At 32.7% G+C, this 24,491-nt stretch overlaps 4 protein-coding genes across 6 annotated transcripts; 2 read left to right on the forward strand and 2 right to left on the reverse strand.

Annotated features, from left to right (window-relative positions):
- Positions 1-865: 865 nt before the first annotated feature.
- On the reverse strand, positions 866-21,573 carry LOC111424306 (multiple EGF like domains 8). 3 transcript variants are annotated; one of them, XM_023057807.2, is made up of 9 exons: positions 18,995-21,573; positions 14,693-16,438; positions 14,249-14,405; positions 13,931-14,195; positions 8,123-10,140; positions 7,906-8,063; positions 2,175-3,047; positions 1,737-2,097; positions 866-1,656 (listed from the first exon to the last, which is right to left on the reverse strand). In XM_023057807.2, exons 1-9 carry the CDS (start codon positions 21,347-21,349, stop codon positions 1,487-1,489), a joined length of 8,103 nt encoding a protein of 2,700 aa, XP_022913575.2. In that variant the 5' UTR covers positions 21,350-21,573; the 3' UTR covers positions 866-1,486. The 3 variants fall into 3 exon arrangements, with proteins under 3 accessions (XP_022913575.2, XP_022913574.2, XP_071052847.1); XM_023057806.2 differs by having other exon boundaries at positions 2,160-3,047; XM_071196746.1 differs by having other exon boundaries at positions 1,564-2,097; positions 2,160-3,047.
- Positions 10,230-13,934, forward strand: LOC139430102 (Spag1 axonemal dynein assembly factor). The gene is made up of 2 exons (XM_071196747.1): positions 10,230-12,373; positions 13,627-13,934. The coding sequence occupies exons 1-2, from the start codon at positions 10,318-10,320 to the stop codon at positions 13,878-13,880; spliced, it is 2,310 nt and encodes a 769-aa protein (XP_071052848.1). The 5' UTR covers positions 10,230-10,317; the 3' UTR covers positions 13,881-13,934.
- Positions 21,574-21,928: 355 nt separating the features above from the next.
- LOC111424311 (cell division cycle protein 37) lies at positions 21,929-23,343 on the forward strand. The gene is made up of 3 exons (XM_023057811.2): positions 21,929-22,039; positions 22,090-22,875; positions 22,922-23,343. Exons 1-3 carry the CDS (start codon positions 22,007-22,009, stop codon positions 23,177-23,179), a joined length of 1,077 nt encoding a protein of 358 aa, XP_022913579.1. The 5' UTR covers positions 21,929-22,006; the 3' UTR covers positions 23,180-23,343.
- Positions 23,211-24,303, reverse strand: LOC111424309 (Signal peptidase complex subunit Spase25). The gene is made up of 5 exons (XM_023057810.2): positions 24,161-24,303; positions 24,018-24,080; positions 23,828-23,961; positions 23,625-23,777; positions 23,211-23,539 (listed from the first exon to the last, which is right to left on the reverse strand). Exons 1-5 carry the CDS (start codon positions 24,191-24,193, stop codon positions 23,353-23,355), a joined length of 570 nt encoding a protein of 189 aa, XP_022913578.1. The 5' UTR covers positions 24,194-24,303; the 3' UTR covers positions 23,211-23,352.
- Positions 24,304-24,491: the final 188 nt, after the last annotated feature.

The following is a 24,491-nucleotide window of genomic DNA, read 5'->3' on the forward strand; positions in this document are numbered from 1 at the left end:
ATGAACACAAGAATAAATGTAATTCAAATGTCTATAGACATCACATTGACACTGGACACATAATAAATTACAATAATGTTAGCATCAAATCATTCACCAATGTAATAGCAAGTAAGAAGTTTTTTATATAGTTTAAATTTAAAACTTGCAACATGAATCCCAAACATAATAAGGACGTAATCACCTAAAAGTAGGAAGTACATAATAACGACTCCTTTCACTCTGTAAGGGTCCAAAGAGAAACTTCTTTCATTTAAATTTCATAAGTGATCTGGTGAAGACACGTCAAGATGCTTCCAATTGTTCCAGCTTTTTCTGGCTCAGTTTGGTCCAACGACAAAAATTTCTAAACCAGTCATTGCCAGGTTGTTTCGTTTTTGAATGTAGAGGGAATTTCGTTCCCCAAACAACACATTCAAACAGTTTCTAATATTTCGTTTTTTTTTGTGAGAGCAAATCGGCAATTTCTTCCATTTCCATTGAAAGGGTTGTTTTTCCTCCCTTGTTTACCAATTACATATTTACGGCGGCGACTTAACAGCAACTTATCTGTTTGAAAGTTTTTTGCAGATTGTCTTAAAGACAGATCACCCGTTTCAATCAGTCTTAATACCACTCTGATGACATCTAATACACAACACTATCAAACTGACCGACTATTCTAAGTCAAAAGAGCGATAACAACATAAAAGCGAGAGAAAATCATTCGTATTATGGCATTAGTGCTGCTATTTGGTGACCAAGTCTTGTTTTCACCCAATTTTTTGCTACATCCTATTTAAAATCAGGCGTAAAAGTGTTATATTGTCTTAGAAGTCTGAAAATTACAATAAACGGTTTAAATCAATAAAAGATAAAGTAAGTATTACATTGTATAATCATATATATTCACTTATTATATGTACAATATTTGCAAAATTTTATTAACTAATAATTAAAATGTTTAGGGATTTGATACTTAAACATTACGACCACAACACAAAAATAATAATTGTCTATATTAAATTGGTTCCCGAATCTCGTATAGAAAAAAATTTATTCGCGCTACAATGATTAGATTGTCTTCTTAAAGATGTGTGAGAAATACATAAATATGAGAATAAAGTAAACAATAATTTCCCGTTTAAATCATTATTTGTTTCTTTTTTCACAGCCAATTATTGGTTTATAATAAATATTCAAAAAAAGAGCTTACTAAGTACAAAGTAAAAAATAATACTTAAATTGAGTAAAATTTGTAAAGAACTTATTAATTATTTAAAAAAAAAATGAAAAAACATTGAGATTCGAAGACCATTATAATATTAAATATTAATAACTAATCTTTTTAAATTAATATCATTCTTAAAAACTAAGAAAACAGAATAATAAAAAAAATTTCTTATTTTGGAATTGTCGTGAGCAATACGTAGAGTAGAACATTAAAATAGAAGAGATACAACATTTTCATTCTTCAGTAGGTGCTTAAGAGTATTAAAAAAAAAATTCACAACTGAGGGACACCATGCGCTGATCTTCTTCGTGTAAAAACACGTCCACTTGTTATGGAATGTTTATCATGGAGAATCAACGCCGATGCCATCGCTAATCTTACAGGAGGGCTTTGACCTCCGGGATAACTTATAAATACAGTTATTACAGCGGCTAAACCATCTCCTAAAATTCAATTATAAACAACAAAATTAATTATTTATATAATTGAGATAAATCCGTAATCGTTGAAATTTTTTTATAACCTGTTGGTTCAACTGCAACCGGACGTACATCATACGGGAGCCAACTTCTAATTCTTGGCCTGCTGGTTAAATTGATTGTGACTTTAGCAAAGGGCCTTTTGGCCATGTGTAACATTTCGCTGACTTGTCTTCGGCGAGCCCGACGAACGTCCGCCGCTTGTTTTGCTTTCCAAGCGACAACGCAAGCTGCCAGAAATAGGAAAAAACACGAAAAAAATACGGAGAAAAAGACAAATAAATCGATGTGTAATTGATCTTGTTGGAAATAAACCAAGCCGAACGCTCGCTTATCTTCTTTATCTATTTGATCACTTACTCGGATAATGAAGTAAAATTTTATTTCGTGCATATTTTGTCGAGCCTAAAAAAGATTGCCATGAAAAGATTTAAAATAGTTTGTAGTTAAAGTTTATTGAAAATAACCTTCGTAGCTCTAACCTGTGGTAAAATTATAACTAATCGATCAGTTACTCCTTTTACGTGTAATATAGGTTTAGGTTTGTCAACAGTAACATAAGTCCTCAACCCAGATGCTTCCCTTATAATTAAATGTTCTCCATTTTTAGTAATATTTTCCCCAACTTTATAGGGGGGATTAAAAGTTATCTCATTTAAACCTGTCGATGAATTTACAACCGCTTTGAAGGCGTCATCACTAGTACTTAAAAACACATCCAACATCCCTTGTGTAACATCAAAATTCGCTCGAATATCTAAATTTGCGAATCTCGGGGAAACCATTAAAAACAACATTTCACCCGGATATAACGGTTTTCTTTGATCTTTCGTTTGATCGATAGTACTCGAATCGAAACCGATCTTTCCCATTACAGTTAATTGTTTATAACATTGTCGCCCCTCTTTAGGATTTCCAGTATAATCTTCTTTACAACGAGAACATTGTACCGTCCAACATTGTTGAGCGGAATTTCGACCATTATCCGTTGAACATTCTTCACTAACCGTATTATTTTTACAATTACAATTTTCCCCAGTTCTTGAATCACAATTATCACCATGTCCGTGACATTCACAAGGCCGGCATGGATGGGAGTAATTATTAGGCGGTGGCCGAAAATTACCTCTTATGCAATCATCGCAACGAGTACCCGCGGTTAAATTAGCGCAATTTAAACATTTTGCAGGTCCCGATGGACCTTCGTTTAGTACTATGGTCAGATCAACTTCAGTCATGTTTTCTGGAACGCACGTTGCGGAATGACCGTGACAATATTCCGTACATGGAATGCATTTTATACTATCTTGAGGATCACGGACGAATGATGGTTTACATTTTTCACATTGTGAGCCCTAAATTATAATAAAAAAAGATTTTGATTAAGTAATATTATTTTTTGATTATATCAAGAGATGGCGCTACAAACTATCAAGATTGACAATGGGCGCGTTTATCATAAAATTCCGTTTATGTTATAGTGAGTTTAGACATGCATGGATTTAGTGGCGCCAATAAAAACTGGCGCGCCAGTAAAATTAAATGGCACGTGTAAACATCAACTATACTCTGTTTTTAAACCAGGAGGAGTATTTTAAATTTGTCACTAGATTGACCTTGCACGTGATTGGTTGAATGCGAGGAAGGTTCACACACAGGCAATTTTGAATTTTGATTTTGAATTTGAAGGTTAGGTATAATTCGACAGTTTCGTGTCATTATTGTATATTTTGTGTTCTTAAACCCTTTTTTATTATATTTTGAAATAAATACACTCATAACTTCAATGTTAATTTGTATGTTTAGTGTTGACGATAACAAACGAAAATAAATACAATAATAAGTAAATAAATAAATAATAATTATTAATTTAAATTTACCGCCAAAATATCTAGTGATATTTTCTGGTGATTTTTCCCAGTGTAAATCTGACTTTCGCGTTTACTCCTCCTGGTTTAAAAACAGAGTATAGTTCTAGTGCAAGTGTTAGTTCTAGTTTTAATTGTTATTCAGCGCTAAGTTGTATATTTTTAAGTTTCGGGTTTAGCCCTGTGTCTTCAGACGCTGAATGTTAGGTAAGGTTAGTTTTGTTTACAAACATTAATTATACCATGAAGTATTCTTTGGCAATTAGTAATAGCAATTATAGCGTGAAGTTTTCTTTTGTAATGCCAATTATAGCGTGAAGGAATGTGAGGTAAGGTTAGTTTTGTTTACAAACATTAATTATACCATGAAGTATTCTTTGGCAATTAGTAATAGCAATTATAGCGTGAAGTTTTCTTTTGTAATGTCAATTATAGCGTGAAGGAATGTTCGGTAAGGTTAGTTTTGTTTACAAACATTAATTATACCTTGAAGTTTTCTTTGGCAATTTGTAATGGCAATTATAGCGTGAAGTTTTCTTTTGTAATGTCAATTATAGCGTGAAGGAATGTTCGGTAAGGTTAGTTTTGTTTACAAACATTAATTATACCATGAAGTTTTCTTTGGCAATTAGTAATGGCAATTATAGCGTGAAGTTTTCTTTTGTAATGTCAATTATAGCGTGAAGGAATGTTAGGTAAGGTTAGTTTTGTTTACAAACATTAATTATACCTTGAAGTTTTCTTTGGCAATTATACTCTGTTTTTAAACCAGGAGGAGTATTTTAAATTTGTCACCAGATTGACCTTGCACGTGATTGGTTGAATGCGAGGAAGGTTCACATACAGGCAATTTTGAATTTTGATTTTGAATTTGAAGGTTAGGTTATTGACAATTCGACAGTTTCGTGTCATTATTGTAAATTTTGTGTTCTTAAACCCTTCTTTATTATATTTTGAAATAAATACACTCATAACTTCAATATTAATTTGTATGTTTAGTGTTGTCGATAACAAACGAAAATAAATACAATAATAAGTAAATAAATAAATAATAATAATTATTAATTTAAATTTACCGCCAAAATATCTAGTGATATTTTCTGGTGATTTTTCCTAGTGTAAATCTGACTTTCGCGTTTACTCCTCCTGGTTTAAAAACAGAGTATAGCATGCAAGTTGAAATCATGCATGCATGGATCAGAAAAGTTTGCACCCTTCTGAAATTACTGGCGCCAGTGATGAGTCTAAAAACATGTAACCATGACAAGATAGATGAGTATCCATAAAAACACAACATTTTTTTGTCCACGACTACCTTATAATATACAGGCTATTTCAACTCCACTGCTAATATTGTTAAACGGGCAGTATTTTCGTGTAAAGTGATCAATTATCTATCAATTAGTCTCTTACAAAACTTTAATTAAAGCAACAGTTTTTGATTAATTTTTTGACAATTAAGACTCTTCATCTTAATTTTTAATATATTACTTGCCCTAGAAGTTTGTCAGCGGTTTTTTGAATCAACCTGTATACCTTATGAATGAGTTTTCTAAAACAAAAGGGTAGTCACCATAATAGCGGTGAATAATAATCATTATTCACGGATAATCAACTTGACAGACTAATAATAATTATTTGAAACGTCAAAATTTCAAAAAACGTCAATTTAATTCCATTTTTTAGGACTTTCTAAAGGTTTGACATTAAAAAAACCTAAACAAATTCCTTTTTTCGAATGATTTAAGCATAAATTAATTAATTTTCGAAAAAAACATTGTTTCATAAAATTGACATTTAATTTTGACAAATTGTTGTGAAGTTGGTTACAGTTGGCAACATTGAATTTGTGTCACATTAACGTTTAAGCATTAGTTCTTGTTTTAATTGTGGTTCAGTGCTAGGTTATTGTATATTTTTATTGAACTAACACTAGACCTAGAACTAGAAACATTCGGGTTTAGCCGCACATCTCTCAAGACGGCTAAACCCGAATGATTCTAGTTCTAGGTCTTGTGTTAGTTCTAGAGATAGTGTTAGTACAATACTAGAACTAACGCTAGACCGAGAACTAGAAACATACGGGTTTAGCAGCACGTCTCTCAAGACGGCTAAAAGTTTCACATTAAAACAAAACGTAAACAAATTCCTTTTTTCGTATGATTTAAACATAAATTAATTAATTTTCGTAAAAAACATGACGTTTCATAAAATTGACATTTAATTTTGACAAATTGTTGTAAAATTGGTTACAGTTGGTAACATTGAATTTGTATCACATTGACGTTTAACTTTATTCAAAAATTTATTTAAATAATAGTTATTTATATTACAAGTGGGCTAGAAACATAATTACAGTACGAGTGTGGAGAATTGCACGACGAGGTCGTAGACCGAGTCGTGTGGTAATGAACTTCATTACGTAACTCAAATCACCTCAAATGAGTGCGGTAATGATGACTTATCCAAGCAGTCGTAGATAAATGAGTTTTAAAGGATAGTCATTTTTTACAGAGTGAATAATAACGGTAAATAATCACTATTCATGGGTAATCAACTTGACAGACTAATAATTATTTGAAACGTCAAAATTTCAAAAAACGTCAATTTAATTTAATTTTTTTAGGTCTTTCTAAACGTTTGGCATTAAAAAAAAGTAAAGAAATTCCTTTTTTTTGTATGATTTAAGCATAAATTAATTAATTTTCGCAAAAAACAAACATGACGTTTCATAAAATTGACATTTAATTTTGACAAATTGTTGTGAAGTTGGTTATAGTTGGTGACATTAAATTTCTGTCCCATTAACGTTTAAACTTTATTCAAAAATTCATTTAATCAATTTCAATAGTACTTATGGACAAAGTATAGTATTCTACTCACATATAATGAGCTGTTATTCACTCAGGTTAATTATGCCCTTAAGCTAAGTTTCCACATTACTGGCGCCTGCATAGAAAATAGCTTCGTAGAAATGCAACTTTCTAAACAAAAACTTCGTACTAAAAATTGAATACATGTAGCGCCATCTGTTGGGGATATTTTGGAATTATTCAGCTAAGAACCGAACCACTAGAATACAGGTTGGATTGGGTTTATACAGGGTGAGTCAGAAAGAATGGGAAATCCGAATACCGGAGATACTAGACACCAAAATATGATGATTTAACGTAACATCATCGTTACTAATTGCTATAGATACTGTGTGTTATTGATTTTAAATGTTAACCTTAAAATTACTTTGAAACAATTAAAAGCAGATAACTTGGAAACCAGTAGACTTAGACAATGTAAGCAAAAGTACCTTTTTTGTGCAGAATTGAAAACTCCTTCAGATTTCTGGTTCTAATTCTCCATACCTCAACTGACAAAATAGTCATGACTTGATATCTCAAACGTACAGTGTGTATCTAGCGCCCTGTACGAGTAATCACAAAACAAATATCAAATTCGTATTTTTTATGCTCGAAAACATCTAACTACCAAATTTTATGTTAACACTTTCGCGTCCGCTCCATATACAATTAGGATAACGTCAATGGCCGGCATCTTCACTACGTATTGTTACGCCAGAAGCCGCAAGTAATGTCATATAAACGTAAAAATACGTGAGCGGCGCCTGACTATAGACAATATAAAAACGTAAAAATACGTGAGCGGCTCCTCACTGATGACAATATAAAACGTAAAAATACGTGATCGGTCACGAAAGTGTTAATAGTACAAAAACCTTCAAAATTGTCAGAAAATTTCGAAATAAAAATTTAACTTTCAACATCCTGTGTATTAAAAACCACCGACGTCAAATCGTTAAATTGTCATATTTTGGTCTTTTCATATTCTGATTCACCCTGTATATAAAAGCTCCAACCACAAAATAACTGTTTGGAAAGGGTTTGGAGCCAATTAACGTTCCGTCTGGTTGGGAATTCCTCAGATGCAATTACCTATGGCAATTACGCCTGTCAAGTAATGCCGCCACATTTGAATATCATTGCATCATATGACATGTGAGATTGCATCTGACGAGCTTCCAACCAGTTATAACGTTAGCTGAAACAAAGCTATAATGTCAATTATAATCTAATTATTTAATCTAATTTTCTTACCGAAAAATCACTTTAAAAGAATTAGCATTATAACACTTTTTCAATAAATTGAATTAAGAAACCCAACCCAACCCGAATGTTTCCAGTTCTAAGCCCAGTGTTAGCTCTAGATTTTAGCTTGGGTGAACAGCCTATTTCTATTGATTAATAATTGTTGACAAACATTGATGAACGCGCCCAATGCGACCATCAAATTTTAATTATAGCACGTATTCACAAAAATGTTTGATATTTACCATGGTATTGTTGTAACAATCCAGACATTTATCCAATTTATCTGGTCCTTCACAATTAGCGTGACCATTACATTGACATGGTATGCTACAATTTGAGCCAACGATGCCAAAATTGCAAACGCATTTATCAGGTTCGACGCATTTTCCCCAAACGCAACCTATATATTCATAAAAAATAATTAAGATATAATTAATTAATATTAAAATATATTATTACCTTGTGAACAAAGAGGAACACATTCTCCACTCGAACTCAAATTATAACCAATTCCACATCGACAATCGAATCCTTTTTCTTTATCATAACAAATCTCCGAGATGTTATTACAACTATGATGACCACTTTTACATTCATCTTCTTTCGGACATCGCACATAATGCCATGAATACGTTATGTTTCGATCTAAGTTAAACGTTTTTAATGAGTCATCATCAAAAATAGTTTCGCATGATTTTTTATTGCTATCGACGCAAACTCCTTCCCCCATAATTCCCGGTGCAGCACACCATCCACAATGACTGTGAGTGAGACACGCGGAACATTGTCGAAAACTAGGACATTTTTCTGGACATTTATGATCATCTTTTTTTTCGAGTACTAATCCGCAAACTCCTCCAGCACAATAAATTGGTTGGTATGTTGATGAAATGCATTCGTCTAATTGAGTTGACCATCGACAATCACCTTCACGATTATCCAAGCAATCAGAACATGTTTTGTAATCGGAGCATGGTTGAGGACAAGATGCAACGGTTAATTTTGATGATTTTAGAGTTTGAGTACACTGTGAGTTAATCCAGTCGCAATTTTCTAATTGATAACATTGTATGCAATTTGCCGCGCGACAAGTTTCTGAAGGACATTCATCAGGTGATGTTGTTTTATGTCCTGAACACGAAGACGTTGTTTTATCTGTACAATTATTATTACACCATTGACAATTTTGTAGCGTTAAGCACGCGCCGCAATCCTTTAATGATTCACAATCTGTTAAAGGTCCAGAACAATTTCTACCGCTATTTTCAATTTTTGTTATGTTTACATAATTTCCAAAGGGGCATTGTTTCGATTTCCAATAACAACTTTCCGATAAAATGCTAGTGTCGTTTTTCAACGCGCAATATTTACAATCAGGAATGTAAATGCAAGATTTATTTGACCATAACGAACAAAAATCGGATGGTAAAGTGATTTGGGTTACTGTAGATTCGGTGTCTGTACCCCAACCCCCAATTATGTATGCCAAATTTCGATCTAATTCGATAGTCATTGCTTGAGCGTAAGTTTGGATTGGTAAATCGCCAATTTTTGATATTGACGAGGACATTAAGTTAATCCATTGGTTGCAATTGTAGGAATAAGCAAAGAATTTTTGATCGCCGGAAATCGATTTTCCACCATAAATAAACATGTAATTTTCTGTTGTTACAGCCGAGTGTAAAAATCTCGGATTTGGTAAATTATTTTCCATGCTATATCCAAACAAATTAATCCAAGTCCGAGTACTATAATTAAGTACATACAAATTATTCGTAACCATTAATTGTTTCCGGTGATATTCGTAACCTCCAAAAATGTACAAAAAATTAAGTTGAGAATTAAACACAGTTGTATGTCCGAAAATTCCCCACGGCCCCATTCCTTTCACATCATCCCATTTCACCCAAACCTCCTTATCCAGCTTAAACTCCCAAACATCACTCGAAAATCCAAATTGCGGCGAAACCCCACCGATCAAAATTAAACTTTCCAAAGTTCCATTTTTATAATAAGTCAAACTATGTCCCAACAACCCAGGCGGCCACGCTCCGCGTTTCTCAACTTCACCCCAACGTTTATTTTCAATATCAAATTGCCACAAATCGTTCAACGTGCGATTATTAACGTTAAAAAATCGTTTCCGACGCTTATTCATCGAAATACCACCGTAAATATAAATTGACTGTTTTGAATTGACTAAATCGGCAGCGTGAAAATATCTTCCATGTGGCATTTTTGCATCGGGTGGCGAATCGACCGTTACTTGAACCCAAGTGCTGTTACGCGTATCGAAAAGGCGAATATCATTTAAAGGGCCGTGTGATAATGAGTAACCGCCAAACATCCATAATGAACTACGATCGGAGAGAAGGGAATGTCCAAAACGGGGTAAAGTTTTTCGGAGATGTTCTAAAGTATCTGCTAAGTGGACTGTGTTGAAAAGTTCGGTGAAAACTAATTGGGTACCATTTAAACTGAAATTAATAAAAGAAGATATAAATAATAATAATAATATAGGTGTCCATAAAGAAAGTAATCAGATCAAGTTGCCCTAACAACTCAAATTGTTTGATCAATAAAATAAATAACACTTGTCACTTTCAATCAAAAGACATTTTATAGCTAAAAAATATTATCCGAAAGTTATAAAAATGGTACAATTTGAAGAAGCGGGGAATTTTATGGATTCAGCACCGAGGTATCACGGCACGGGATCAAATTTATTAAAAAAATTCGATATCCCATTAAGCCATTTAGATTTTGAGTACGTCAATACGTGCAAAAGCGCCGACGAGCTCGAAAAGATTGTGCAAATTCTTGAAAGCGGCGAAGAAGGTTATTATCCACAATTACTAGCGAAAACGGAAGAAAAATTAATGGAAATTAAACCGAATAGTAGATATCTTAAAAAAGTTGAGAAGGTTTTAAAAAAAGAAGACCTAAAAGATAAATACGAAGAGATATCGGATGATCTAACGAAATGGTTGGACGATATTAATAAGAAAAACGATGAATTAGAATCGGTAAGAAACACAAATAATAAAAGCTTTCCTGAAATACGCCAAACGAAACAAATTAAACTCGAAGATAATAAGAAAAAAGAATCAAATCGTATAAAATCAACCGATTATAAAGCTTGGGATAAATACGATGCGGACACTGAATTATTAAAAATGGATTTGGAAGAAAAGAAAATGAAAGCTGAAGCGGAGAAGTCACAAAACGAAAAGAAAAAAGGCGAGAAAAAGAATAAAGTTAAATTTAACCCGTTTTTAACAAAAGCTGAAACGCTTTACGAAGCACAAAGAGAAAACGAAAAAGCTAACGAATTTTTTAAAGCAAAAGAAATAGAGAATTCAATCGAACATTACACAACGAGTATTTCTTATCACCGTAACCCAGTTACATTAAAAAATCGTGCTTCAGCTTATGTAAGTATTAAAAAATATAAAGAAGCGATCAACGATTACAACGAAGCGTTAAAATTTAACGAAAATGATTTTGAATGTTTATTTCGTCTCGCACAATGTTATAATGAACAAAAAAATTATCACCAAGCTAACGTTTATATTGAAAATGCGATTTTTATAAATCCAAATAATGCTAAAGCTCAAAAATTAGCTGAAAATATTCGTAAATTTGTAACGAAAGAAACAAATTCGAAAACTCGAATGAAAATATCGAATGTTGAAGGCGAAGAAAAAAATGTTATTGAGGACGATGAAAAGGTAAAAAGAAAAAACGGAACTAAACCGATTCTTAAAAAGGAATCGAAAAGTGAAAAAGTTATTGTACCGATTCCCGGGTCTAGTCGAATGTCGGGGCCTTATTTCAAAATTGTTGATCGTAAAAAATCGCCGGAGATAAAGAAAACCGTTGGTTTTAATTTGAATGTTGAAGAGAAGGTAATTGTTGAGAATCGAGATTTAAACGAGGAAAAGAAAAATTTAAATGTGAAGGATTTAAATGATAAGAAGAAAGATACTGATTGTGGTAAAGAATTTAAACAGGGTGATAAAAAAGAAGGAAATGAAGAGAAAAAAGATGAAGGGAAAAAAAATGATGTGAAAAATAATGAGAAAAAAAGTGATGAGAAAAAAAATGATGAGAAAAAAGATGAAGGGAAAAAAGGTCGTTTACAAATTGCTTCGAAATATATAAATAAAAGTGCGACTGAAAAAAATAATAATTTAAACAATAAGATAAATTCTGGGGGTGAAAAAATAATAGAAAAAAATAATAACGATGAAAACAAAGATAAAAACAATGAATTAGTGAAGAAAAAAATTATTGAAATTGAAGAAAATCTAGTTTTAAATGAAAAAGGTAAAACTGTTTCGGAAATGGCATCAGAGAAGGTTGAAAAAATTGATGTAAAAGAATTTAATCAAGTCGTGAGAGGAAAAATGATTGAATTAAATGAGGAGAATCACGAAATTATTAAAAAGGAAGATAAAAAACAAAATAATAATATAAATGAAGAAAATAACCAAGAAAATATAAAAATTTATAATGAATTAAATCAGATAACTGAAGATTTGAAAGGTGGGGGTGAACCTTGTAATGAAAATAACCAACAAATACTACAAGAAGAAATCCATATGCCATACAGTTTTATTCAGGCTTGGTTATCTGCAAGAAAAGAAGAAAATTACGAAGGATTTGCGGCAATTATAAGGAATTTGGACCCTGAAAGATTAACTGAAGGTAATACAAAAAGCATACGAATTCATATTTAGTCAATAGATTCATCATTTATAAAAAAAAAGGTTAGGGGGAAAAACGATGAGATAATTTATTCATTTGTGGCAAAATCAAATATAAGATTTTTGGTTTTGTAAAATTCCATAGCTCCTTCTTTTTCTATTTTAGACTAGGGTTTGGGTTTGGTTACACATAATTACTATAATAACTCCATAAATAATATATCCCATAATTGGACCACGTTATGAATCACTTGACTAAGCGACAAATGAACAAAGTTGAGAAAAACGGAATTTTCGTTTCCATCTCTTTAAAAATATGACTTCTCAGTATAGACAGGCTCAAACTATTGAAAATTGTTTGGTGCACAGAATCCGCTTGGTCAGTCGTTTTACGATTATACAGGTGTTTCTGTAAGTCAAATTTAATCAAATACTAGAGTCAAAATAATGTTTCGTGTAAAAATTTTTGAAGAAAATTATCTGGAGTTTGATTTTGTACTTTTCAACTAGTTTCTTTTTATATAGAATTTAAGTCTAATTAGTTTCGGCCCTTGGCCATCTTCAGAAACTCTACAAATAGATTAAAATCACGTCATAACGTTTAAAAAGTTGTAAAATAAAATTTAAGAACGCTCTTTTTTAACAAAAGAAATATTAAGAAACTTTGGACGTGGCTTAAAAATCGACGATTTTTTTAATCAATGTGAAATCACCCAAAAATTACGTTAAAAATTAAAGTTTTTAGTGCGGAAAAGTGACTAACACTGGATTAACTTCAGTTATAAAACTTCTATTATATGATAACTAACTTCAGGTTTAAAATGTCAACCTCAATTTTGATATATTTGTAATCTTCATTAAAAATCCTTTAAAATGAGTACAAACACGACATATTTAATTCCAATATTACTCCAATTCCTACTTACTTATTAAGTTAAATATGTAGAGGTTGGACACATTTTAAAGGATTTTTTATAAAGTTGACAAATATGTCAAAATTAATAGTTGAAAGATCGAACTTTTTGAGAACTGAAAGTTTTTTTCACGACTAAACCCGAATGTTTCTAGTTGTCGTTCTAGTTTTAATTCAATAAAAATATACAACATAGTAATATCTTATGCAAATTAGCGCTACCTCCACTGCCACTAAAAATCTCTAAAAACGATAAAATGTAGCTTAGTTAAGTGATGTATAACGCGATCCAATTATTCCCATAAGATATAAATAACTAATAATTTATTATTTTTTTTTAGTAATTGGAAATAAACTGGACGCCACTATGTTAAATGAAATCTTAAACTGTTTATACAGACATTTTACAGTTGTTCATGAAGTTGAAAAGGTTTACAATTTACTTGTAAATCTATCTGTACTCTCCAGATTTAACATAATCACGATGTTTTTATCAAAAAATGATAAAATATTGCTTCAAAATTTATTTAATTTTTTGAGACAACATGGAAAAAATATACCCAAAAACGTTTTAGGACGATACAATCTATGTTAATAATCGAGTTGTAAATGTTTTATTTTAATAATAAATTTATTTCTTCTTACCTAACATCGCAAGATGTCCCACCATAATCTTTGTTACATAAACACCTTCCATAGTTGATATCACAAATTCCGCGGCCCTCACCGCTGTGACAATCATCGGGACAAATTATTTGTTCGCAATTTGGACCAACACGACCTTCGTCGCAAATGCATTGGCCATTCTTACATCTACGCGGATATTGACATTGACCGCAATGAATCACTTTATAGATTGCGTTAAAACCTTCCCCGAAAGTACCTTGTTTATAATGGACAGTTAAGTGACCTTAAATGATAAAAAATAATAATTTAATTTAATTATTGATATAAGAACTTTACCTGTTTTTGATTCTACAATTGATGTTGGTAAAGCATCTTCACTACAATATGCAGCTGCTAATGCGTTTTGATTGCTCATATCTGTTAATTCCGCGAAACCGTCATAAACATAAACGGCATTTTCACCACAAGTTACATTTAAATCGCTTGCGTTTACCTGAAATAAATTAAATTTTAAATTTTGAGGTTATGTTTGAAATTTAATTTGTCAAATTTAAAAGTATTGCCAACATAAATAAAAATTAATACAAAAAAAAATTTTGCTTTTCAATTAACATTTAGCGTTATTAAACAAAAATTATAATAAATAAAATAAATTATTAATTATAATTCACCAATACAGTCATAATATGAATATTTATGAAAATTTTTAAGGAAAGTTTTATGATTGCAACACATAACCTTAACCTAATTATTTTATTTATAATAAACTATGTAAATTACTTGTAATTGAATAATAGCAGATCCAAATTCAACTCTTGGATTAATAATCCATAAACATTCCCTTGGCGGTGGTTCTCTTGAAGTATTATACGATTTTCTCGAACTTATCCCTTGCCCTTCACTACTTTTTAACATCCCTCTAGCTTCACACTGATAATAACACTGCTTTCCATATCGCGGATCGCCATAATAATTGGCTTTGCACCGTTCGCAACGGTCCCCTTCGGTATTATCCTGACAAAAACACACTCCCGTTTGTATATCGCACTCCCCTTTTGAGATGTTTCCGTGTCCGTTACACTCGCATTTATGACAACCTTGGTCCGTGGTTGCATTCCCGTAACTTCCCGCTTTACAAAAATCGCAATGTTCACCCTCAGTCCAATTTTGACAAGCCTCGCATATCCCGACTCCTTTCGGACAATAAGAATGATTGTTACACTCGCAGTTTATTGAACAATCAGGGCCCATCCACCCAATTGAACATTTGCAGGTGTAATCTGGTTCGCCAGAACAAGAGCCATGAACGCACGTGTTGTAACAAGTTTTAACACAGCTTGTACGACCATCCCCTAAATACCCTCGTTTACAAATACAATCAAATGAACCATCTGTGTTGGTGCAAATAGCTTCTGGGTGGCAATCATGAAGTCCTAAATGGCATTCATCAACATCTGGACATTGAGCATAAGCCCACCGAGCGTTGGTTATACCCAATTGAGTTGAACAATTTACAGTGGGTGTGTTAAAATCACCTTGGACACAAACCCCATTTATTGGATTTGAAGAGTTATAACACCAACCACAACTTAATGAACTTAAACAATTTGTGCAATTTACGTGATGCGAACAGGATTTGCATTGATCTTGAAGTTTAGTGGTTTGTTGGAAATTGCTTTCTTGATTTGTAACAAGTGGAAATGCTTGATCTAACCATTCGCGACACATTCCGAATTGATACTCACTGGTATAAACCGAAAAACTAAAACATTGTTGAGTTGCTTCACACCAAACGCAACGCCCTTTTTCTTGAAGACAACTCGAACAATCCGGGCGTTTATAACACGGTGTTGGACATAATTCGGGGTTAGTTGCCGCATCTTGAAACGATCCAATTCTAGCACATTTAGCTTCTTCAATCCACCATTCGCAAAATCCCGATCCGGTACAACTTTCGCACGAGATAAAATTCGAACAATTCGAACATTCGCTTGGTTGTAAGGTTAAATATCTCCAATCGTCTTCAATAACACAACTTTTCGTTTCATCTAATTCCCTTGAAACGCATTGATTCGATAATTCGCACCAACCACAACTTGCATCTGTTAAGCAATGTTGACAATTAGTGTATTGAAGACAACTTCCGTTACTGTACGGTTCTAAATATTCGAATCGAAAAAATTTGGGTTGATTTTCCTCGTTTTCTTTGTAATGTTGGAGATGCATCATTCCGACTTGTTGGTGGGAACTAAATGAGCTTATAACGCGTTGAGCTAGGAAATCAATTGATACACGATCGGAAGAGACGTCTTCTGGCCAATTTTTTGGCATGCACACTTTTCGATATATTGATGATATACTTGATACTAAATCGTCCCCGATTTTTAACGTTGCGTTACAAGATGCTACGCAAACTTTTAATTTTTCATCCCATTCGTTTGGTGGACGTAAAAAACCCAACATTCGACCCATCATTGAACCATCCACCGTTTTTAAAAGATGACCAGATGGGCTGCTTAAATCTGCCTAAAAAAATTTATTAAAATTAATTTATTATTAAATTTATTGAATAAAAGATCTTAATTTAAAAATCTAATATTTTCCTTTGTGTAAACTGGTGACGTAAATGAATAAATTTCTATTTACACGTAAATTGTTGTTCAAACGTAGAGTTGCGAATTATTTAAAGTATTTTAAAAAAATATTGGATGCTTTAAAAATTTTATGGTTGTTTCCTTTAATTGTTGTTATCCTTTAATACGCTGACATTATCAGCTTTAATTAATTTACTAATAATTACGTAATCACTATTTCTACATGGGAAATTATTTTTTTAGTTCTAGTTGAGTTATTTTTGTAATGATAAATAATTAAAGCGTCGTTTGCGCGCAATTAAAACGTCTCACTATATTTTTTCTAAGAATTATGTGCATAATTAAAATTCCATAATAAAAAATTGACATTAAACAGGATTTTCTTTCCTACAATGAAAATAGATAGTATTTATTTGTTTATGCCTTACTTAAAATGCAATATATTTCCATGAAAATATATTTCCAAGGCGTACCTACTTACTTTGTCCAACATGAAACGTAACATATCTGAATGTACCTAGTTCTAGATCTAATGTTAGTTCTAGTGGCAGTGGTAGATAGCAATAATTAACATAAGATATCACTATGTTGCATATTTGTATTGAACTAAAACTAGAACTAACACTAGACCTAGAACTAGAAAGTATCGGGTTTAGCCCGAATGGTAGTTATATGAAATTCCTGATATAGTAGACACCACGAGAGGTGGCAGTAAATCATCGTTTTTCGCTGAACCCAAATGATTCTATTTCTTGGTCTAGCGCTGCATAACAATTAAAACTAGAACTAACACTAAACGGGTTTAGCCGTGCGTCTGAAGATGCACGCCTAGAGCCAAATGTTTCTAGTTCCAGGTCTAGTGTTAATTGTAGTTTTATACCAGCACTATTACAATGTAGAACGAACACTATACCTAGAACTAGAATCATTTGGGTTTAGCCGCACGTCTCTAAAGACGGCTAAACCCGAATGATTCTAGTTCTAGGTATAGTGTTAGTTCTAGTTTTACACTTGCACTGCCACTAGAAGTAACATTAGAACTAGAAAAATTTGGGTTAGGCGTCTTGAGAGAGGTGCGGCTAAAAGAGACGGAAACTCGGAGTTATCATAAGGACGTCACCTTTTCTAAGCAAAACTTTTCCTTTGCAAAACTACCCAATGCCTGTACTATTAAGCTATGTTGCATTTTATGTGGGACAGTGTAAGTGCATAGTTTCGTAATTACGATTACTGTATTCATATATTGTGAGTTGTATGAAATTCCTGATATAGTAGAAACCACGAGAGGTGGCACAAATGCCATACGTAGCAAATTAAAATTCACAAACCACATACAATTCAAATAGCCACGTCGAAAAAGTACGTCTGTTCTTCTAACGGATGTACCTACCGTAATCCTAACCTCAAATCGAAACTCTTGTGAGCGTTAAACCACTGTTTAAATACATAGACCTCACTTATGACTTGTAAACAACCTTTAAAACTATTTATTACATAAATTAATAATTACATAAACTTTAACCTAAACTTAACGTTAACCTCAACTATCTTTGACAATGTTTGACATATAACCAAACATTTAAATGTACAGTATTGGAAAAAAGTAGAGCAACTTTTAATTTTTGTAAATTAAATTTGAAATTAATGTTTTTCCTTAGGATTTACACTACTATGGATTTACAAACTTGGGTTGGAAAAAATAAAACAACTTTGCTAAGAAATACAAACATATGGCAAATAAGAACGAGTTTTTGATAAGATACATTCTATAAGACCAGCCTTAAACATGCCTTGTGGTGTAGCTGGTTGTAAAACTGTGAAACAAATGGTTATTAATGATTTTGAAAACCATATTAAACAATGTGATATCGCTTGCAAATTCGCTTTACACAAATGTAGACTTGAAGAAAAAGTCTGAACGTCTCAGAAAAACCAATGGATGCCTTGATAGAATAGTTGTAAAAACAGCTAAAAAATATCCATTTTATTCTTCAGCCAAAATTTTGGTGACGAATTGTTCGCTGCTCTTCAAAATGAATGGTCTAAAATATCGAAAGAAACCATTGACAGCTTAATACACTCAATGTCACGAAGGTGTCACGATGTCATTAATAATAAAGGAGATTGTATTAGGTACTAAAAAATATTTGCTTTTTATTCAATTTAACTGTTATTTATCTATAAATTGTTAAGTTGTTCTACTTTTTTCCAACTCAACTTTTGCAATTCTGCTTAATTTCTATAAAAATAGGGCTATCTTTGTCAAATTTCGGCTAAACAATTACTACATAATACACATTGCCATAGTAATGGACAACCTGAGAAAAAACATAAATTTAAAATTTAATATAGAAAACTTTACTTTTTTCCAATACTGTATGTGATGAAATAATCTAAGTAGTACGTCCATATCTTGATTCACACCATTTTTAAGCGATGATTTACTGCCAGCTCTCGTGGTTTCTACTATAAAATAACTTATACTTACTGTTGTAGCGTTTATGATATCAACAATATCCGGTTGAGAAAAATTAACAGGATGATAATATTTAATAAAAGTTAATCCAGGTCGTTCATCCAACTTATTACACTCTTCAGGTTTAACAACTTCCGTTCCTTTAGTTCCCCACCATCCCGGTCGATCTTCCCTCAATCCACAAACTCCATAATCATCCTTATGGTGACAACGAGCATTTTGTACACACCAAGTACACTCGGCCAATCCAAGTTTGTAAGCTGCGGAAACTAAATGTTTCGCATTTTGATATAAAAGTCCATGAATTAAGCAGGACCGGCAATCAAGAAGGGCCGGGCAAACTCCCAAACACCGCGTTGTTAACAAATTTGTCGTGCAATTCGCTCCAACTGTTCTTCCGTAACAAGAAGCATCCGCAAGGCACCACCCACATTCCGGATCTTTGATACATTCCGCGTTATTTTTGTGTCTCCCACAAATCGTGTCGGGATCGTAAAATTCGTTTGTTCGTGTTGAAATCATTGGAGGGACTGTATACGCTAAAAGATCACCGTTGATATTTCCGTGATAACCCCCGATTAAAAGTAAAGTGTTTCCGTTTCGGACGCTCGAAGCGTGAGCGAAAACGCCTTGTTGTTTTGGATATTTTGAGTCTTTAGCTTTCCCCAAAATTTCAGGATTAACCCAAATGTGACACCCTAAGTGGTACAAATACATAAGATTATCGTAACAAATTTCTTCTTTGTTATGTCGATGTGAGTAACCTCCAAAAACCACAAGATAATTCCCCATTATATTTGCAGTGTGAAAAGCGCGTTCTCTCGGTACAAAAGATTCGCGTAAATATTCTCGGGCGTAGTGGATTTCGGTCCATTGGCGATGATTTAATTGAAACGAGTACATCCTGTCGGATAATTTTGAAAATCGCGCGATTCCAGCTACGATTCCGCCGTAAACTAATAAGGAATTTGTTGCCGCGTGATAAACCGTGGTGTGGGCAACAATCCTAACGTCCAATTCTTTACCACCACGATATTTAACTTCTTGCCATTCTTCGCTACGATCGGGTAATAAAGATATTGAGAATAATTTCGATGAGAATTCACCACTGGCGGTTCCTCCTCCAAATAAATAAATCGTGTCACCCGCTCTAGTTAGAGTATGTCGCGTTAATGGAGGGGGTCGGATGTCGGAAAGTTGAGCTCGTAACTCCCAATGTTTCGTAAAAACATTAAATAGCCATAAATCATTTGCTAAACTACCGTTATGTAATTTCCCGCCGAAGATTAAAAAACCTTCATCGACTTCGCACGCGGCATGTCCGTATCTTGCAGCGGGTTTTTGCCCTCGCGGATGTTGACTATGTCTTTGAGTGCGACGATTTCCTAAATTTTCATTTAAACTATATATGTAGTTACTGAAGAAGGACGATTTTTGTTTATTTATTCCCCAATCTTTTAACCACGGTTCATTCGCTATTTCAAGTAGCTGGCGTATTGTCCCAAGTACTATGGGTTTATATAATTTCCTATCAGGTAATTCTTTACCTAATTCATCTGTCCAAGAGGAATTTTTAAAACTGTACACTTCTAAGCTGCTTATAACTTCGTTTAAGTTATATCCTCCAAAAACATACAAAGAATCAGTTGCTTGAACATAAACTGCGCTGTGTGCTGCTCGCTGAGATAACCCATTTTCTGAATAACTCAGCCAATGCCACTTATTTCCGTCATCGTCGTATTCGAATAGACTACAACTTTGCCCGGAATAATGTGGCGAACATTTACAAAATCCGTCCAAACATATCCCCTTTCCTTCTTTTTGACCACAATCATCTGGGCATAACTTTTTTGAGCAATCAAATCCGCCGAAATTACTACCACAAACGCAATGATTCGTATAGTTATTACAAAAACCGTTATTTGTACAATTATTAGGACAATCTGTGATTGAATATTCAGCTCGAAATCCGTCCAATACATAATTAGTGTCGCTGTATAACAAAATTAACATATACCCAGATTTCGCGATGACTTTTTGTGGCTCAGTTTTGCCGCTAAAGCTGCCCAACAACGGCGATTTAAACGAATCCCCATCGTAAACAAATACATAATCATAAGAACATTCAGTTCCCATACTACGAAAACTTAACGTGATGAACTTACTACTTCCATTTGCTTTGATTAGCCACTCACAATGACTATCCTGTGTGTAGTTAAAACCAACAGGCCCGTCCGTAATTACGCCCCACGTATCCGTGAACACCCGTCTCGATTTATCGCAGGGTTGCAAATCAACCGCCGCATAACCGACCAAAATGAACAGACACACCAAAATTCCGCTCAAAGAGATGCTTATTATACGCATATTGCTAGTTTGAGCAAATGTTGTTTTATTGCATACTGAGGATTTTTATCCTCATCGTCCAGTTTTGGTGTCATTCACTCCGGTTTAAATTAAAAACTTTCTCAGATCACACACTATCCTTTCCTTATGAACATCACTAATAGATTTTTGTAAATAACGAATAAACCAACTTTCATGACACCACTGACATCGGATTGACATTTAGCTTTTGACGTTTCGATTTTAAAATGAAACTCTTACTGTCTAAAAAAAAAAACACCTAATACTATCTCAACATAAAAGAGATGGGTTAATCAATTTTTGCGAATAAGATAAGGACGAAGAGATGTTGCAGTCAAAATATGTGGAAGATATTTTAGATAACTGTATTTTCGCCTTACCAAACAACTTAACTAAAAATGAAAAAATATGCCAATATCATAAAAATTTTATAATTCAAAAAAAGATTTATTTGTTTTATTTCAATCGATGAATTATTGCTATTTTTGATTAAAAATACGTAAATAAAGTATAAAATAAATATTAGAAATTGTTTACTTTAGCACAAATATACGAGTTTTAGAAAAAATGAAATAATTCTAGAAAATAAATAACTGTCAAAATTGCGTCAAAAAAGACTCGTAAAATAATCTTCGTTTTATTCTTCAACTAAAAATCATGGTAGATTATAGCAAGTGGGCAAATATAGAGGTTTTTATATGAAATACGCGTAACATTCTCACTTAACCTTATTTTTGTAGATTTCAGACGACGAAGATGACACTCACCCGAACATTGACACCCCATCCCTCTTCAGATGGAGACACCAAGCGAGGGTTCAACGTATGGAAGAGCACAAACAGGAAGTGGAACAATTCGAAAAGCGTAAAGCGGAGCACGAGAAAAAGCTGGCGGAAGCAAGAAGTAAATTGGCTAAGGCGGAAGGTGCGAATTTGAGTGAATTAGATAAAGTAATAAAAGAATTGGAAAAAGAGGGTGAAAGTATAAAGAAAACGAGTGATGAATTAAAGAAAAAGGAGAAAAAACAACCTTGGAATGTTGATACGATTAGTAAACCAGGTTTTGCTAAAACTATAATTAATAAACCAGCCCCAAGACCAAAAGATGACAATTTATCTGAAGAAGAAAGAGAAGCTCGAATGAAAAACTTCATTAAAAATCACGAATCAGAATTAAAGAAATTTGGAATGTTGCAAAAATACGAAGATTCTCGAGCTTACTTAAAAGCTCACGATTATTTAGTTTGCGAGGATACGGCTAATTATTTAGTGATATGGTGTATTAATTTGGAAATGGAAGAGAAACACAGTCTTATGGAGCATGTTGCACATCAAACAATTTGTATGCAATACATTCTGGAATTATCAAAACAACTCGATTATGATCCAAGGCAATGTTTAGATGCTTTTTTTACCAAAATACAAGTTGTTGAACCTGAATATCAAGCCTCCTTTAATGATGAATTGAAACAATTTAAGGAAAGGATTCGTAAACGTGCAGCTGAAAAGCTTGAAGAAGCTATAAAGGTAAATATGTTGTGATTTAGGATTTAATAATAACTATTTGTTTTAGGAAGCTGAAGAAGAAGAACGTAAACAAAGATTAGGTCCAGGCGGTTTGGATCCACAAGAAGTATTTGAGAGTTTACCACCGGAGCTTCAAAAATGTTTTGAATCTCAAGATATTGGGTTACTACAAGAAACAATTACTAAAATGGATGAAGAATCGGCTAGATATCACATGAAAAGATGTGTTGATAGTGGATTATGGTTGCCGGAAGCTAATAAAGATGATAATAAAGAAATTAAAAGTGATGAGAAAAAAGATTAATAACAACATAATGGGTTAAAATAAAAACATCTTTGTCTAGTTATAAAATAGTTTTTAGAAAGCTTATTCATTTTTCTTCTTTCAATTTAATCTTTGTATTCAATTTAAGTTTTAAGTTACAATAAATGCATTTATTTAAAAAAAAAATTGAGATGCTTCTTTAAGGTATTGTTTTAGTTATCTTTACGATCATTTAAAAGAGAATTGTGCAGTTTTGTTACTTCTGTATCAACCAGATCTTGTACTATACTGCCATTTACATCAATGTAATTTGCTACACTTTTTTGTATGCAAGCTTCTCTTCTTTTCCCATTTTTTCCATCGATAAATGCCAAAGATAGATTATATTTATCATCATATCTAGAAAAAATTTAAAGTTAAATTCGTTTCTTTTAAACTAGAACTAGAAGCATTTAGCCATTTTCTATCATTGTTTTTAACTTACTTTTTAAGTACTGAACTGACTTCCCATACATTATCTTTTGAACCAGTTTTTTGTATAGCAACAGCAAAAATGCCCTTTTCCTTATAAGTAGTGTAAAGAGTAAGGATCCCCATCATTACAAAATAAGTGGTAACACAAAATATAAGAATAGGCCTAAAAATGAAATGATTAATAGGAAAATGCTATAGAAATTTGAAAAGTACCTTGATTGTGGAAATGGGTATAAATGATCCCATAACAAAGCGAACATTGCCACACCAACAGCAATTCCGCAAATAAATAATCTCCCATCCATGAGGGAATGATTTTCTTTGTACTTAAAATTAGTAATAAGCACCTATAACAAATTGATGTTAAAATTTTTATGGTTTAAGTATAAAATGCAATTTAAACCTCTCTAACAGCATCATCTAAAGCATTCTTTACCGCAGATCCATCCCATTTGTTGATTTTTACCTATGGAGACATGGAAAATATTTTTAGGTTATATCTCATATCGTTTCATCAACCAAATACTTCATATATATGATTATTACCTTTGCGGCTTCCGGTTTTTCTTTAGGGGCCATGATTTATTTTAAAAAATACGATTTTTATTTAATATTTTTTTGATTAAGTTATTAACAGATTCGATTCAACCAAAACTAAAGACACGTCAATTGTCATGTAACACGCATGCGCGATTTTTTTCTAACTTCACCGTGGTGAAAATAAGAACTAAAATTATAATATTTATTTTTGAGATTAAATAATTATTATCTTAAAAAGAGATAAAAATAGTTTTTCACCATAATTTAATTTAAAATTATATTTTTATTGAGATATAATTTTCTTCATTTATGTTGGTACCGTGGTGATGTCAATAAA

The sequence above is a fragment of the Onthophagus taurus genome, chromosome 6 (assembly GCF_036711975.1).
Source record: "Onthophagus taurus isolate NC chromosome 6, IU_Otau_3.0, whole genome shotgun sequence".
Classification (NCBI taxonomy): Eukaryota; Metazoa; Arthropoda; class Insecta; order Coleoptera; family Scarabaeidae; genus Onthophagus; species Onthophagus taurus.

What these genes read in the sequence shown, in the direction of transcription:
- LOC139430102 (XM_071196747.1), top strand. Translation starts at nt 10,318, where the DNA reads ATGGTACAATTTGAAGAAGCGGGGAATTTTATGGATTCAGCACCGAGG. An exon ending in CCCTGAAAGATTAACTGAAG is followed by an intron (nt 12,374 to 13,626) that starts GTAATACAAAAA and finishes ATTTTTTTTTAG; the next exon opens with TAATTGGAAATAAACTGGAC.
- LOC111424306 (XM_023057806.2), bottom strand. Translation starts at nt 21,349, where the DNA reads ATGCGTATAATAAGCATCTCTTTGAGCGGAATTTTGGTGTGTCTGTTC. An exon ending in AATTGTAGAATCAAAAACAG is followed by an intron (nt 14,196 to 14,248) that starts GTAAAGTTCTTA and finishes TTATCATTTAAG; the next exon opens with GTCACTTAACTGTCCATTAT. An exon ending in CACAGGTTAGAGCTACGAAG is followed by an intron (nt 2,098 to 2,159) that starts GTTATTTTCAAT and finishes AATCTTTTTTAG; the next exon opens with GCTCGACAAAATATGCACGA.
- LOC111424311 (XM_023057811.2), top strand. Translation starts at nt 22,007, where the DNA reads ATGGTAGATTATAGCAAGTGGGCAAATATAGAG. An exon ending in GCAAGTGGGCAAATATAGAG is followed by an intron (nt 22,040 to 22,089) that starts GTTTTTATATGA and finishes TTATTTTTGTAG; the next exon opens with ATTTCAGACGACGAAGATGA. An exon ending in AGCTTGAAGAAGCTATAAAG is followed by an intron (nt 22,876 to 22,921) that starts GTAAATATGTTG and finishes TATTTGTTTTAG; the next exon opens with GAAGCTGAAGAAGAAGAACG.
- LOC111424309 (XM_023057810.2), bottom strand. Translation starts at nt 24,193, where the DNA reads ATGGCCCCTAAAGAAAAACCGGAAGCCGCAAAG. An exon ending in AAAAACCGGAAGCCGCAAAG is followed by an intron (nt 24,081 to 24,160) that starts GTAATAATCATA and finishes ATGTCTCCATAG; the next exon opens with GTAAAAATCAACAAATGGGA. An exon ending in TAGATGATGCTGTTAGAGAG is followed by an intron (nt 23,962 to 24,017) that starts GTTTAAATTGCA and finishes AATTTGTTATAG; the next exon opens with GTGCTTATTACTAATTTTAA.